We start from the raw sequence: 15898 nt of genomic DNA, 5'->3' as shown, positions 1-15898 counted from the left end.
ACACATGACAAAAAACAGATTGAACACGCCAACATAAGGTACAAATGTACATAATACAGACAAAAATATATTTTAGAATATATATATTCTGTGAATTTCTCTGGTATGCATATAAAGGCATTTGCGCTGTGCTCACATACACAATCTCTAAAGAAGTGACAAAGAAAGAAGCAAACAGCATTGAGAGCATTTGCAGTGCAGCCGTGATTAATAATAGCTCTCATAACTCATGTAAATATGCAGAAACAGTGAGTAAAAATGCTGGAAACAGCTGTGTTGTTGCTCTTGTTAAGCACACAACAACGGACCCGGGAGCACATGATTGCACAAATGAGAATCTAACAGTGACCTCTTTATCACCTGACTCATGCATCTGTGTGTGTGTGTGTGTGTGTGTGTGTGTGTGTGCGTGTGTGTGTGTGTGTGTGTGTGTGTGTGTGTGTGTGTGTGTGCGCACGCATGCAAGCACCAATGCACAATTAAAATGACAAGAAACTTGCTCATTTTCCTTTCAAAGCTGTAGTACAGCCTCACAGAGCTACTAACATTGCTGTAGACCATTATTACATAACTGAGACCTTTCTTGCTTCTGGGTGTGTGGCTAAGTAAGGCCTGCCTGGCGCTGTCTTATTTCTTTTTATTGTTCCATGATTTAACAAGGGCAAAACATTAAACTTGTTGACTTAAATCATTTCAAGTCTCAGTCAAGTCTCAGAGAAATCCAGGTAAAGAGCTAATTTGGGAAATGAAACGCAATGCTAATGTTACATTAAAAATAATCAAGTTTTACCTGCTCACTTGTATGTCCATTTTTGAAACCTACATGTGCTTATTTTGTCCATATCTTGTCTTTAATGTGTGTGTGTGTGTGTGTGTGTGTGTGTGTGTGTGTGTGTGTGTGTGTGTGTGTGTGTGTGTGTGTGTGTGTGTGTGTGTGTGTAATAACTACCTCATCTATTAAAAGAGACACAGCTGACAGCAGCTCATTAATGCAGGACAGGCACGGTTGGGGGAAGAAGGAAACATCATTAAACTGGGCTCGCCACATATATTGGCCGACGTTTAGGGCTGTTAATGTCAGGAGTTAAAAACATTATTCCAAATCGAATATCAAAGTTGACTTGGTATTCTGTCGTAATGCAGTTTTCTCTGAGATCTTTTACTATTATTGTTAACTGTCAGTCAATTACTCTGTGTGCTGTGCTGGCAGGCGTATCACGACTGCATTGTCTTGGACCATATCTCACTCTCCTGACTCTCCTGGAAGAAATGCTGGAAGAATAAGCTGACAGCCACAACAGGTGGAGGCTATCTTGTCTGTGGAAACTCCACATAAATCAAGTGAATAATTTCCCCTTTCTTTTTAAAGAAACAAAGTTCTGTCTGCACACATACTGATAGCATGGAGACACTGAATATAAACGTATACTGTACACAGATGCAGAAAATAACAAAGTGCTGTTGTATAATTTTAGGGACAGGAGCTTTAATTGAATACTTAATTGAATATGTGAGACGTTATGGTTTTACATAAATAAATTGGACAATTTAAGTAATTGGCAATTGTAACACAATTATCCTCCTAAGTTGCTTGTGGTGATCTTTTTTAATGGATAATTAAAATGTTTAATTCCTTCATTGTTAAATTGAGCTAATTGGGAATCAGCTGTGCAGCAGGATTACTGTAGACATGAACTAATAATGCTCAGTTACCATCTTCTCTCCATGAAATCTAGAGGTTTTAGTAATTGCCTGCATGGTCTCCTATCTAGGCTACATGCTAATTGCTGCTAGTGACCTTAACCATGGTGGAATTCTTCACTGATAGCAATTATTATTATGGCAATCAATCTGTCTGTGATGCTCAGTTAATTAAAACAGAACCAATTATTCCAGCTATGGACTTATCAGACAACTATTATTAGAAGACTGTGTAAAAAAGCCAAAATGTTACAGATCAACAACATCAACCGGTTAGTATAGTCAGTAATAATAAATTGACCCCACATGTACAATTAACACAGCTTGGAAAGTACAGATTTGATTCTATGCTGAGAAGGGGAAGGGTTGAGGGTAAGAGGCACAACTATGTGCGTGTGTGTTATTTCTGTTTTTGGTACTTGTTTCCTCTCAAAAACTGCACAAAAGTTGCATTACAGTATGTGTGATATACAGCAAACATGTCTATAAGCATTTGAGTCATCTTGTAGCTGTTTGGTTTCCAGCTGAAAACTCTTCATACTGATTTTCATCATGTCCATGGCACTAAAATAGGCAAGCTTAAGCTCGGAATGTGAGTGTATAATACAGTACAGGATAAAGAGATATGAGGGTTCTTAGCAGAGAGATAGGAGTTATTAGGGTGGCAGAGAGGAGGGAGAAAAGAATGAGAGATGGGAGGTCAGAGATGTTGAGACCTGAGTGGTGAAAACACGGCAGCAAGAGAAACGCACCACTGGCTAAAGTGAACATACTGTACCTAGTATATACATGTGTAACAGATAATGAACAAGACAATGAACAGTATAAGGTAGGGAGAAAAAAAAACCAAGTCCTTCATTCTGCATCTCTCCTGCTTTAATACTGTGGTAATTACAGCTTGGATAATAAGACAGTCACTGTAAATAAATGAGCATATTGTAAACATCCCATTCCCTTTACTATAGAAAGTAAAATGTTAAAAAAAAAAAAAAAAAAAATTCATTCAAAAATCCATAGACCATTCAGGGACAAGCAACATTTGCAGGGGGTCAAACAACATTTCATGCAGTGAGAACTGAGTAAGATATTTGATTCCTGTGTACGTTAACGGTTTTGTTCCAACATGAGATATTCACTTTTAAAAAAAACACACCAACTTACAAAATAATGTGGAGCAGAGTTAAAACAAGCTATGGCACATTTTAAGACAGTAGGTAACTGAAATGGGAACACATTTCACATTTCAAGGATCAATTTTTATTACCAAAATTTATAAATAACATTTTTTGGCATAAAACTTTTCATATATATTATTTTCATGCATTTCCTAACATTATGGCACAATGCCCTAAATGCTGCTAGGTACTGTTTTTTGTCAATAACTTATGAACACCTGTTATATATATCTGGTACATGTTGTTTGATATTGAACATTTGTGATTTGTCAAGCAGTATATGTGATTTGAGGGCTCTGAATAACACATGAACACAGCAATTAAGACTCATAAGCAGAATATATATTCTGTAATCTTTTTAAAATGACAATAAATATTTGTGTGGCACTGATAAATACATGGTGGGTAACATACATGAAATGGGGCCTTCAACGGTTTATTAAAGGCTTAATAAAAGCAAAACAATTTTGTACAAGCAGTGACTAAGACGTGTTTCAAACAGGAGAGATTGTTTGCGTCAGGATGTGGGGGGTTACTGTGATAATAATGAAGCAATTCAGAAGGTTTAACAATACGTATTACAGTTTAGATGGGGTTTCTTGACAACTGGTGGGATTTTGGCACCATAAATCAGTAAAGTAACAAGTTGTCTGGCACAGTTTTGTGGGTTGTTCGGTCAAAGGGCATATGAATGTCCTGTATGGTGACATGATTAAAGCAGTATTGAAAATTACAAAGTAGGGGTTCAACAGAAAAAAAAGCATCCCATCTTTGCTAACTGAGACACTCTAGATTTGGCCCGTTTGGCTGTTGGTACGCTTATGAGAGGGAAATCTTTTCCGTACAGATTTAGCAAAAACTGAAATAATGACATTTTGGAAAATATGCTTGTTGTTTGTTTGCCTGCCTGTCTGTCAAAAAAAAACTACTGGCCTGATTTTTATGAAACATGGTGGAAGGGTGTAGCATGGGCCAAGGAAGAAACAGTTACATTTTGGAGCGGATCTGAATCACAGTGTGGATACAAAAATTAGTTTTCACTTTCGTTGACATTGTGAGATAGGACATGTGTGCTGCATTCATGGTGGTGTCAGAATAATCTGAAAAATAAGTTCCTGACTGGGAAAAGTGACACTGCATTTACATTGTGAGGGCATGCCTTGGCAGAGGTCTGCGCTCTCTGAGTGCCCAATGTTTTCACTACTTGTACAAATTACAAGATGTAACTAACAGCTAATTGCTGATTGCTACCTTTGGACAAAGAGACAGGCTAGCTGTTTCCCCCTGCTTCCAGTCTTTATGCTAAGCCAAGTCAACCAGCTGCTGGCTGTAGCTTCATATTTACTGCACAGACATCAGATAGGTATTCATCTTCTCCTCCAACTCTCAGTAAGAAACAAAAAAAGCATACTTCCTAAAATGTCAAACTATTTCTTTAACATACAAACCAAAACCAATCCGCCCAGATCAAACTGAACTCAGTGTGCAGAGTTCAGAGTTTGCTGACGTCACATTACATTATTTGTGGGTAATGACATCCTTTAAATATTTTAACAGTTATAGTATGTCAAGCTATAGTTATCACTGACAGTGGGCAGGTAAAACAATATCTCATTATTGACCAAGAGCCACAAACTGTGCTGTAACATTATGAAAAAGAGGGAAAGGTGACTATGTGTCTTAGTTAAATACATTTTCATTGCTAACAGAAGTGTGTATGTGATGAACTACAATTGCAAAACATAAGCGGGTGTGTGTTTGTGTGAGATGGGTGGGGATGTAGGGCCAACAGTGATCACAAGATGAGTGAAAGATATCGAGGCTATAGTTGCCTGATGGGGGGAAGGTTAAGGGTGTCCAGTGCGCTGTGGTAGAGCTCTCTCAACACTCTCAACAGATGCAAACGACAAAACATCTGGTTGAAGAGGTGAGGCAACGGCTCCTAGAAAGAAAGACGAGAGAAAGAGACAGTGTTGAGTTAAAGAAAAAAATAAAGGAAAAAGGGGGATGTTGGCAAAAAAGGCCGATTTAGAAACCGATTTTTTATATTGCTAACAATATAACAATTGTAATAATAACAATAAAGCATACTGAACTGGTGTTCTTTTTGGCTTGGTTTTTGTGCAACAGTAATCACATTCTAATCTCCATATGTTGTACAACAGGAAGGTCTCTCTCTCTCTCTCTCTCTCTCTCTCTCTCTCTCTCTCTCTCTCTCTCTCTCTCTCTCTCTCTCTCTCTCTCTCTCTCTCTCTCTCTCTCTCTCTCTCTCTCTCTCTCTCTCTCTCTCTCTCTCTCTGGTCCTGCGGAGGCTCCACGCAGAGCTTTCGCTGTGTGCGCTGGTGTGTGCGTCGAGCCGGCGTGTGTGGGGAGTGTGTGGTAGAGGAAGAAGTGAGAGAGTGACTGCGATTAGCTTCGGCGCGAGAACTGACTCTAGAGTCATAGTGAGAGAAACAAAGTGTCTCCCCTGTTGTTATGGAGAAGGAGAACCAGGAAATGAGTCGGGGGGGAAATGCAACGCTACCAAGCCACGGCCGTGCGACGTGCGTCGCGACGTGTAGTTACATTTTTTGAGAGGTGCACGTCATGCTACGGCGTAGGGTCCGGCGTAGACGCAGAAGGGTCTGCGGGGATCGATTTGACGCACAACCATAAAAAAGCCTTTACATTCATCCACAAAAACAAAGACTCACAATAGGCGTTAACATCTCCTGGGCTCACAATTCCTCTTCAGTGAATAAATACATACAAATACATTTAAACATATACTGTACTTTATTTATGAGCGTATATGAATATATACAGAAAATACATCCTCACCCCCAGCACATGGACTCTGTTGTAGTACGAGCTGAAGTCTTTGCTGAGAGACACGAGAAATTTACAGATCTGAGGAACACAAACACATACACGAGTTTGATAAACATCTTTAACAGCCGAGTTTGGTTTTACACACATCTTTGATCAGTAATCAGTTCATCTCAATCCCCTGACCTGCTCCGTCTTAATATTGACTCTGGCTCCTCCCCCTTCACAGTCTAATGCTTGTCCTGATTGGTCCAGCAGCTCGGAGAACGGTATGAGGTAATTGAACAAGAGAAGCCACTCGCCCTGTCGGTCAAAACACAGAGACGCCGATAGGATCAACACTGAAATGTTGCTCTGAGGACTTCTGAAGTGGACAGTTAATAGTCTCACATCTTTTTTTAATGGAAAGAAAGAAAAACAAAAGAAATGTAGAAATCTAAAGAAATGAAGGGGTGACAACGGAATAGCATAGAAGAGAATGATATGGTACCTCTTCTTTCAGAGCAGAGAAGTCTAGCTGGGAGCCTTCAGGAATCTCTGGGTATAGACCTGCAAATAAACAGTCAGAAAAATGATCAATATAATATGACACAATCCTAAAACAAAGACTTTTATAAATCTGTTTTATTCTAAAAAAAAAAACAAATAAAATACTCTGACAAAAACATGTTTAGCTGCGTCTCTACCGCGCCTATGAAACTATGTTGGCACTTTATGTATACTTTATCTGCTGGGTAGCTTGTGAACCCCCCCCCCAGGATCAAACGTTGTATCTTAATCTCTAATATTACATCATAATGATATACTGTATTATTAATCTAAATCTGCAAAGTATATAAATGTAGCTGAATATGAAGTAGCAGAAAAGGGAGTGATTTCGAACTATAAGAACAGCTTTTCATAATCTCTGTTTAAACATCACAGACGTCTTCCCGTATGATTAGAAAAAATTATTAATTATCATTTGTGCAGCATTTAACATCTATAGGTAATCATGACATTGATTTGAGACAGTGGAATTTCCTTAAACCACCACTGACCCTTGTCCTGCATTTTAAACTGGCAGAAAATCTATCATGGTCTTATTTGTTTACAGTGATGATTATATAGTACAAGTTTATCACGTTTAGTTGTCTGTATTGATTTTTAAAATGTGCTTAATAAGACACTTTTACTTGAGAGCAATTGAATCAGGCTGTAACTTACCAGAAAATATCATCACCCTCCTGCTGAACTTTTATGATAGTTAACTCCCACATTTGCTGTCCCTGCTTCTTTTCAATTGAAATATGGATTTTCTTTTATTAAGTGTGGGTTTGTCTTCCGTTCTGAGGTTAAGGGAATACCGCCAGGCCTCAGCGGTCTGAGTTGTTATTATTTTTGTTTGTAACGTTGTTGATCAGAGAAATGAAAAATGAATCTCTTGCAGACCACAACTCTCACCCTTCTCTACTCCTCTCTCGTAGCTGTCGAAAAGAGTGTGTAGTCGGGCACAGTTATACATCACAAACACTCCTCCTCGTGGCCCTTTGGTAGACACTCCCCCTTCCCTCTGGACGTCCAGTGTCACCTAAACAGACAGCTGTCAATCATTCTGACTCGACTCATTACATCAAAGAGCAAACCGTCATCAATTTCTGAGACAGGTCAAACACAGTTCTTAGTTTTTCACTGATCAATATGGCCCTTTGGGACAAATACACACATAGCACATCACCACCTTCAGGTGCAAACACACAGCTGTAATGATGACTCACAGGACTGGTGTGGACCGTTGACAGCAGCTCAAATCTGACAGTGGCAGAGGTCATGACCCTGATGATGTCATCCCATGTCTGACCTACAAGAGGACGAGGAGAAGGCGGTATTTTACTCCAGTTAACTAACTTTATCTATAATTAATGCTCATAAGTGTCAGTCAGGTCAGTAAGATAAGTAAGGAGCATATAATTAAACACACACACACACACACACACACACACACACACCTTCTACTTGATCTCCATACTTCATCTCTGAGGCCTCCTTCATCTGACCTCTTCTCAGCCTGGAAGTAGAGGAAGACACAATAGGAGCCTAATTTACACAGACAGCTGGGCTAAAATATAGTGATAACACAGAGATGAAGAAAAGCACCGCCACCACCCACTAGTGTTCTTTTAATTTAGTTTAATTAGAACTGCGATTTCACAATGCAGACAAGATCCTAGTGAGAGCGATAATAAACATCTGTCTGGTGGAGAGCTAGGCAGAGCAAGTGGAGGCAGAGAAAAGAAGGTGAAGGAATAAGACTGGGGAGAACCTATAAAGACAGAAATGTTGAGAAAAAAAAACAAGAGAAGAGAAACAACAGTAGACAAATAAAGCGATGTTTCTTACTGCAGATATTGTGCAGCAGTGAGGTGAGAACCAGGAGTCTTTACAGGCCCACACACCAGATGTCTCTGCAGACGCAGAGAGCAGAGCAGGTAAAAACAGGAACACAATGCAGTGTGTGTGTGTGTGTGTGTGTGTGTGTGTGTGTGTGTGTGTGTGTGTGTGTGTGTGTACCTGTGTATGTGTCGCTCCACTGGCTCTCCACAGCACTGCTATCTGCTGCTGGCGGAACTCATCCTGACAGGAAGTCACATGTAACGCTGTTGCCATGACTACCTATAGAAAGGCAGCAAGGACATAGGAATCAATACTTTGTTTCTCTTTTTACTGAGAAAAAAAGAAAAACGTCAATGTGTGTGCAAATACTGCATAGTGTGTGTGTGTGTGTGTGTGTGTGTGTGTGTGTGTGTGTGTGTGTGTCTTACTGTGCAGTCGGCAGTGGCGAGGTCCAGTTGCGCCAGGTGGGAAACACTGTCTCTGTGTACTGAAACAGATACACCAACAATTTCTTACCAGTACAGTAAATATACAGTACCAACTATCTGTTATCCTACTAATATTTTCTCTTACCACACTAACACGTGCAACTCTGCAAATGTATTAAAGTAATAATTCAGAGACCACAGTTAACCACTCTTATTTGTCCGTGTAACCACTCTCTTATTTGTCTGTGTAATGTGGAGTTTTGACCTCTAGTAGCTCTATGGAGCAGTTAGTTTTAAATTAGACACAAGGCACGAGGACCCACACAGACGACGTGTTTTAAGCACGTAGCTCCCCGTAAAACCACAACTTTTTTTCTTCTCTGTATTTCTTTAACTAACCAGTTAATTGCTTCTGTAAATACATGTTACTGTTAAGTTTCTAAAATGCCCTTTTCAAAGCTTTGAGCACTATACTATTGAGTGCTCTATTGTTTTGGGGTAGCAAGCAATAATCTCAGACATATCTTGTAACATGAAAGCAAAATCTTCTTGCGGCCTTACCTATGCAGGTACCAAGGCTGGGGTCGTATCCCAGCAGCCCCTCCTCCTGGAACACTCGTTTCAGGTTGACCCTGAGTGCTCCCTCGTTCTCCCCCTCCTCCGCCTTGCTCCCTCCTCCTCCTCCGCTGGTCCTCCTGCCTCTTTCTGTTTCCCTTTCTCTGTACAGGGAGTTCTCCAGCGCATCCTGAATCTTCTCCTCCCGCTCCTCATTGGTCCAGTTGGCCGGGGCTGTCGGCCAATCGATGCCCAGAGCTCGGAGAAAGGTGATGATGTCACTTTCTCGGGAAGAGTGGGGCAATAGGAGACTGCAAATCTGAGACAGGTAAGGAGATTGGTACTGAGCAGTTTTAATGTATGGCTGCAATTAACATGTTTTGCATAAGCAATTCATCCGCTAATTACTTTTTCAATTAACTGACTGATCATTTGGTCTTTAATATGTCCGAAAATATCGGAAAATGCCCATTAAAGTTTCCCAGAGCCCAAGCTGACATATACAAATTGCTTATTTTGTCAAAGCAATAACGTAAAAAACCAAAGATATTCAATTTACAATGATAAAACAGCAAAAGCAGCACATTTTTCCATTTTACAAGCAGATACCAGCCAATGTCCCTAAATTGTCCTTGATAAATGATTAAAACAAATAAAACATTAGGCAACTGATATTTTTTGCACTAGATTCATTGTTATAAAGAAGTCAAATATAAAGCACAGCTTGTTTAGGAGAGGTGAGAGTAACTATAGGAAGTGGATGTGTGTGAACAATTTATGAATTTGGAATTAATCCACAGACTCACCCCTGTCTTCTCAACAGCTCCCCCATGTGGTCAGCCAACAGAACAGTCCTCAGCTGGCCCAGAGTCAGTGTTTCAGGAGTGGGTGTGTTGGGTTTAGGGTGCAGTGCAGGGCAGTTGAGCACCACACATCCTTGCCTCTGACTTGAGGGCTTCAGGTACTCTGTGGCTCCATCTGCCAGGACAGACCGGAAGGCTGCGGCCCGGTCCACCCTCACCCTCAACCCTTCACCCATTACCTCCCCACCAGCCACAGGGAGAACCCCACTGCCACGGAGGGACAGGACCCTGGACATCACTGCTGGAGGGACCTGGGCGGATAAAGGGAGCGATTAGAGACCCATATACATGCATACATGAACAAAAGTATATGTGGGTGTGTGAGAAGGGGGAAAATATTGATGAATTTCAGGTAATTACTAATACTGGAGGTGGTCTGATACAGTATACTGGCATGCAATTGATATCAGTTGATATCGTACTAGTATGTCATTCAATACCAATAATATACTTAATAGCTCTGACCTGATATGCCTGTCTGAAACACTTTTGCACATGCATTTGTGCTTATTTACAAAGATGCATATCAGTGTCAGTGGGAAAATATCAGATGTTTGTATCCGCTTCAAACCACATCAGTGCATCTGTAAAAATCATCATACAAGCGTACATGTATGTATACTACATGTAACAATATCATACACAAGGACGCATGAACACGCCCACATGTGAAATTATTTACACTCGGACATACACTTGTTATCGTCATATCTTTGAGAGACTGACAGGACGAGCTCTGGAAGAGGCCTTCGTGTGTTTCAGTCGCAGCACAGCTAGCTTCGCGTCTCTGACTTGCAGCTGTGCGTGTGCGTGTGGTTTGACCCATATTGCATCTGCAACTCATGGGTTAATAATTACTGCTGCAGGCTGTTAATGTCTGGTCGATCATGATGGGGCAAAGTCAGCGGCCGCTGATCAATTCGGGGTGTTTAGCTGTTGTATCACTCAAACATATATGTATGATTTGGGTATTTATTGTATGATTCGAGTCAGCTTCAACTTGCTAATGAGGCAGGTGATTGGACTCAGCTGAGCGTTAAAGCAGATAGTTCCGGGGTCCCTAGTTCCTATTGGCCGAGTCACGTTCTAATTCTAAACCGTTGAAAACACCTTCCGTCTATATATTACTGCGCTGAACAAATCGCTACCTCGCTCCACAGCAAACAGTACACTTTTAGCAACTGTCCAGGAACACTACTGAGTAACGTAGAATAATAAAATGTCAAAGTGTAACAAGTTTGACGTGTTAACAAGCAATGTTTAACACCGGGGCTATTGCGTTTCATGAAACGGGTTTTAAAGATGGCTCTTTCGGTGCAGCTATAGCGTTAACAGAAAATGATACGGTCTAAAACACCGCGAAATAAGCAATAAATCCGTTAGAAAATACTGGAAAACCCAACAAGTACCCCTCAAACCAACCTGTCCGTCCGCATACAACGTGTTAAGCATCGTGGTCGGCGACAAGAAGTCCCTGTTACGGAGGTTTTTAGCGCTGCTCTCCTTGAACCAAAGCTTCTCCGGTTCAGGGAAGATCCTGTCGCCGTTTTCCCGGCTGGAATCGGGGACATTTTCACGCTTCCCCCGCAGTGCGGAGCTCAGCGCCCGGACGGTAGGGGTGATCCGGAGGAGCGAAGACTCGTCGATATTCTCCATCACCACCACAAAATACACAGGTGAGCTTGCTACCAGGCTATCAGCAGCACATCCACACCCTGCTCATATCTTCTGTTCCAACGCTGTCTCACTGATCGGTGCTGATGCAGGCTATGCTACGTTCCAACACTGTCGAATTACAAGCCAATTTCCAGCCGTACGGGTTATCACTGATCGATGTCAGATATTGGCTGTAAATGAGGACTGCATCGGCTGTTTTTTCTTTGTGGAACTAGTGAAGTACAATCCGTGTTTCTTCCGAGGTAACTTTCCGTGTTGGACCAATGGAATATGCCAAATAATTTCTGCCTAATAGCGCCATCCAGTTTGTGGCAGAGTAACTGCAATGCATGGCCAAAAGTATGTGGACATATGGCTACTTGTCTGTAATATGTTTAATTATTCTTTCTAGTGCAAGCACTAATGGAAAAGTTGCTGCTTCTTTTTTTTTTTTTTTTTTTTTACATAAGCTAAGATAAACGTTATTGATCCCAAACTGGGGAAATTCACATTTAACAGCAGCTCAAGAGTTTAGAAAAGCAAAGGAAATGTTGATCTTCTGTTGAATTCCTCATGATGAGCTGCATTTAACCACAAGCCACCTAAATATTACTGACCTGCTGTTTCTAAGGTTGTTATTTACTCTTTCTAATCATTCCGGTGTTTCATTGAGCCCAATGATCAGGGCCGACTTCACTGAAGCTCTTGTTGCTAAATAGGAGAAAAATACCTGAAGAGTGGAGGCTTTTATAACAGCAATCTGTGTGAAGCACAATTACTTTGGTAAAACTTTATAATGTATTGCAATGATTTAATACCGCTAAGACTTTGTTGTAATTAATACTAATATGGCAACAACTTGAAATGTGAAGAGCACCAGCATAAACAGAAAATAGTATCATACTTTCATTCTTGATTGATGGAAGTATATATATATTTTTTTTAGCTACTGAGTGAGTGATCCTCAATCATAGACCAGCTTTGAGGACGTCTTCTTCCGGCGCAGAAATGTGACGTAAAGGGCGCAAATATACAACAAGGGAGGTGTTTGTAATAAGTTGAGAGACGCTGCAGCAAAAGAGAAGATCTTACATCCATGGAGAAGATGCACAACTGGCAGGAGAACGAAATCAAAGAACTTTTGATCATCCGGGGGTCGGAGGCGATCCGTGACCAGATGACGGGCACGGTGAAGGACTCTGTGGTTTACAACAGGATGACCAAACTGCTGGCGGAGAGGGGGGTGTACAGATCACACATGCAGGTGATCAGCAAACTGAAGGCGCTGAGGAAGCAGTACACCAAGTACCACCAGCAGAAGACCCGCTGCGGGAGCGACCGCGTCGACTGGCCGTTTTATGAGCTGTGCCACCGGGTTTTCGGGAATGCCTCCGTGGGGAACCCGGTGAAACGTCAACGGAGTCCCACACCCCCACCACCGCCTCCTCCTCCACCTCTGCCGCCTGACGTCAGCGATCAAGAGCATCAGGAGGTTGTAGTCGGGCTTTGGGACGAAGTTGACGACAGGGAGCTTAACAAGCATCTAGGTTCAATGGAGGCAGAGGACGAGCAGTACAGCCCACCAGAACAGTTGCAGCCCATTAACACCAGTAAGCATATGTGTTTTCACTTATTACTGTGTTGAGGAAAGATACTTGGATGACATGCATTGTCGTGTGTCCAGTGTCCTGAGGTCCCAGACGACACACTGCGGTCAATAGAGCCGTCGTTTGCGGGAAAACGAAACTGTCAAAACGGAGTCAAACCAGCCTCCGCTTGGAGTTTGATGCGCGTCTATTCGTGGTGTTACGGTACGGGTGCTTGGAGCGGCCAAAAATGATTTCAGCAATAATTTATTACATTTGATATACTAAGTGAAAACGACATTGTATTAGAGATCATATGGAATCCAAATGCAATAAAAGTAATTCTACTGTACTGTTTTTATTTAAAAAGGGAGTTTAAAATGTATCATATCAAAATCAAATATTCATCTTTGACCTGTCATGAAACCTTTTCTTCATAGGTTAGCTGACATTTCTAATTGATCCCTGTTCAGGATGACCTGACTATAACCTATGACCTGGGTTTTACTGTACAGTTTTTTGAGAAATTTAAAGGGAAAGTCAGATTAAATTACAATATAAAACTTAGTTGTCAAACTATTAAATTAATCGACAACTATTTTGATCATTTTTTTGTCTCCATTTTATAGACTAAACAACTAATCGATTGATCTAGAAAATAATCAACAATGAAAATAAACATTAGTTGCAGCCCTAATAAAATTCATATGTTCAGGTGTGGTGGAGTCCCACACCTCCACCACCGCCTCCACTTCTGCCGCCTGACGTCAGCGAGGAGCATCAGGAGGTTGTGGCTTTGGGACGAAGTTGACGACAGGGAGCTTAACAAGCATCTGAGTTCAATGGAGGCAGAGGACGAGCAGTACAGCCCACCAGAACAGTTGCAGCCCATTAACGCCAGTAAACGTATGTGTTTCAGTTTCACTGATTATTGTGTTAAGACTAGCATTGGCGTATACAGGATTTTAGAAGGTCCAAAAACTAAGCTTCTAGAGGGGCTTGGGAGCATACCCCCCTCGGAAAAAAAAAATGTGCATTTTAAAACGTTTGGAGAGCAAACATTGGTTAAACTTTAAAACCATGTCAGTGGGCAGTAGCATAAATTATCTGTCAAGCATTAGTTTGGCATTGCCAGACCTTCCTCCACAGCGCTGCGAAGGAGGGTCTGGCTAGTCCACACAGCATTCCGGCATGGGGAAAAAAAACGTGGTCTGGTTTATTGGCATTTCTTTAAACCAATCACAATTGTTTTGGGTGGCGCTAAGCGCCGCACGAAGCAACGGTGCCTCTGGAAAATAGCCTCTGGAAGGAACTTGTTTTGGTGGAACATGTGTACATTCAAAAGTTGTTTTAGTCGTGCAACAGAAAACTCAGATTGGACAGATAGTCTAGCTAGCTGTCTCAATTCACCCTGCAGAGATCTGATGAGCAGTTAACCCTAGTCCTCATAAATCATCTGGAGTTTAAAATGCCAACACAAAGGAAGCGGAAGGTGACAGACATCCAGCGGAATTTCTGGCGGCACCTGAACAATCCCGGAAATGAAACGTTGTCGACATAGACTAGTCAAGCAGTAATACATGAGCATCAGGTTAAATGTTACTGAATGATCCATTCCACGCTACAATCTGGGGTTATAGCAGAGGGTAAAATGATCACAAAACATCTAAACATGAATGTTGACTATGTTTAATTAAAGTGTTCAAGTAAAGGGAAATTCACATTACAGACACCTTTTCCCTTTTTGGCCCTTTCTATGGGACTCCTCACTTGTCTTTCTTGCTGAAGTGTAATTTAGTCAAATTGTATACCAACATATACATATAATATCTCTGTGATTATTACATAGTTTGAATTAGACCGGGGCCTGTTTCACAAAAGCAGAATATATAAATCCAGGATAACTGATAAAGCGAGGCTTGACCTAGTCTAATCTGTGCATCCTGGCTTGGTGCGTTTCACGAAGGCCAAGCCAGGCTGAGGAGGAGCGACTAGGTTGAGCCAGGATGAGGTAATTCAGATAGATGCGCGTCCACGGCTTTCCTCAAAAGACTGCGAGGTCGATCACAGATTTACTGATGCCAAAATGGAGAATACGCATTGTACATACTTGATACAGACTAAGCAGCAGCTTCTTGTGGAAGTATGATGACGTGAAACACATTATTTGTATAAAAAGAAAAGAAACACGGCCGCTGTAATGAAACGGCGAGAGAAAGCGTAGCAGACGATCACGGACCGACTGAATGTGTAAGTAGCCTAAATATATACATTAACTGACCACTGCTCTGAATTGAAACTGTCATAATCATTCCATTCAAGGATTAAGCTACTAATCATTTGCACAAATTAACAGTTGTACTCTTTGCCTTAAAAGTAAGCAGAAGATAATGTTACTCAGGAAATTTACCATGAAGATCAATTTTCTAGGCTAGAGTATGATGCGTAAATATCTCTTTCACTCTGTTCCTCCCTCTCATGGGCTACAATATACATTTCCTAAGTCATATTAACTTCCACTGCTCGCTTTTAATGCAAAGTGTACAACTGTTCGTTTTTGCAAATGACAAGTGACTCATTGAATGGTTTCAGTTAAGAGCAGTAGTTCATAAATGTATATTTTTAGACTATCTTTCAGTCTGTCCGCTATTATCTGCCACGCTCGTTATTTTTTATAGAGGACGAGTTTCCTTCTCTACATATTATATGCCTTGCTCCCTTGTATATATGGACATAGAAAATAAAGACACTGA

General features: G+C 41.2%; 2 protein-coding genes across 4 annotated transcripts in view; one reads left to right on the top strand and one right to left on the bottom strand.

The window, feature by feature from the left end:
- Positions 1–2555: 2555 nt before the first annotated feature.
- dalrd3 (DALR anticodon binding domain containing 3) lies at positions 2556–12416 on the bottom strand. The gene is given in 14 exon segments (XM_078254548.1): positions 2556–4818; positions 5697–5765; positions 5871–5987; positions 6175–6233; positions 7128–7254; positions 7442–7524; positions 7673–7731; positions 8064–8128; positions 8235–8336; positions 8486–8544; positions 9047–9325; positions 9328–9359; positions 9847–10154; positions 11326–12416. Coding segments are annotated over 14 exon segments (1713 nt in total). The 5' UTR covers positions 11560–12416; the 3' UTR covers positions 2556–4698.
- Positions 11418–15898, top strand: part of LOC144520661 (uncharacterized) — a 7021-nt gene continuing 2540 nt past the window's right edge. The window contains exons 1-3 of one of the 3 annotated variants that reach the window (XM_078254551.1): positions 11418–11579; positions 12506–13169; positions 13917–14045. In XM_078254551.1, coding sequence (XP_078110677.1) covers positions 12656–13169; positions 13917–14045 — 643 coding nt within the window. In that variant the 5' untranslated portion in view covers positions 11418–11579; positions 12506–12655. Of the gene's footprint in view, positions 11580–12505; positions 13170–13916; positions 14052–15898 lie in introns of all 3 variants that reach the window. The other 2 variants (XM_078254549.1, XM_078254552.1) reach the window with 2 other exon arrangements.

This window comes from Sander vitreus, chromosome 7 (genome assembly GCF_031162955.1).
Source record: "Sander vitreus isolate 19-12246 chromosome 7, sanVit1, whole genome shotgun sequence".
Taxonomy (NCBI): domain Eukaryota; kingdom Metazoa; phylum Chordata; class Actinopteri; order Perciformes; family Percidae; genus Sander; species Sander vitreus.
Note: the sequence above shows the minus strand (reverse complement) of the source record. Positions and strands in the feature narration are given on the sequence as shown.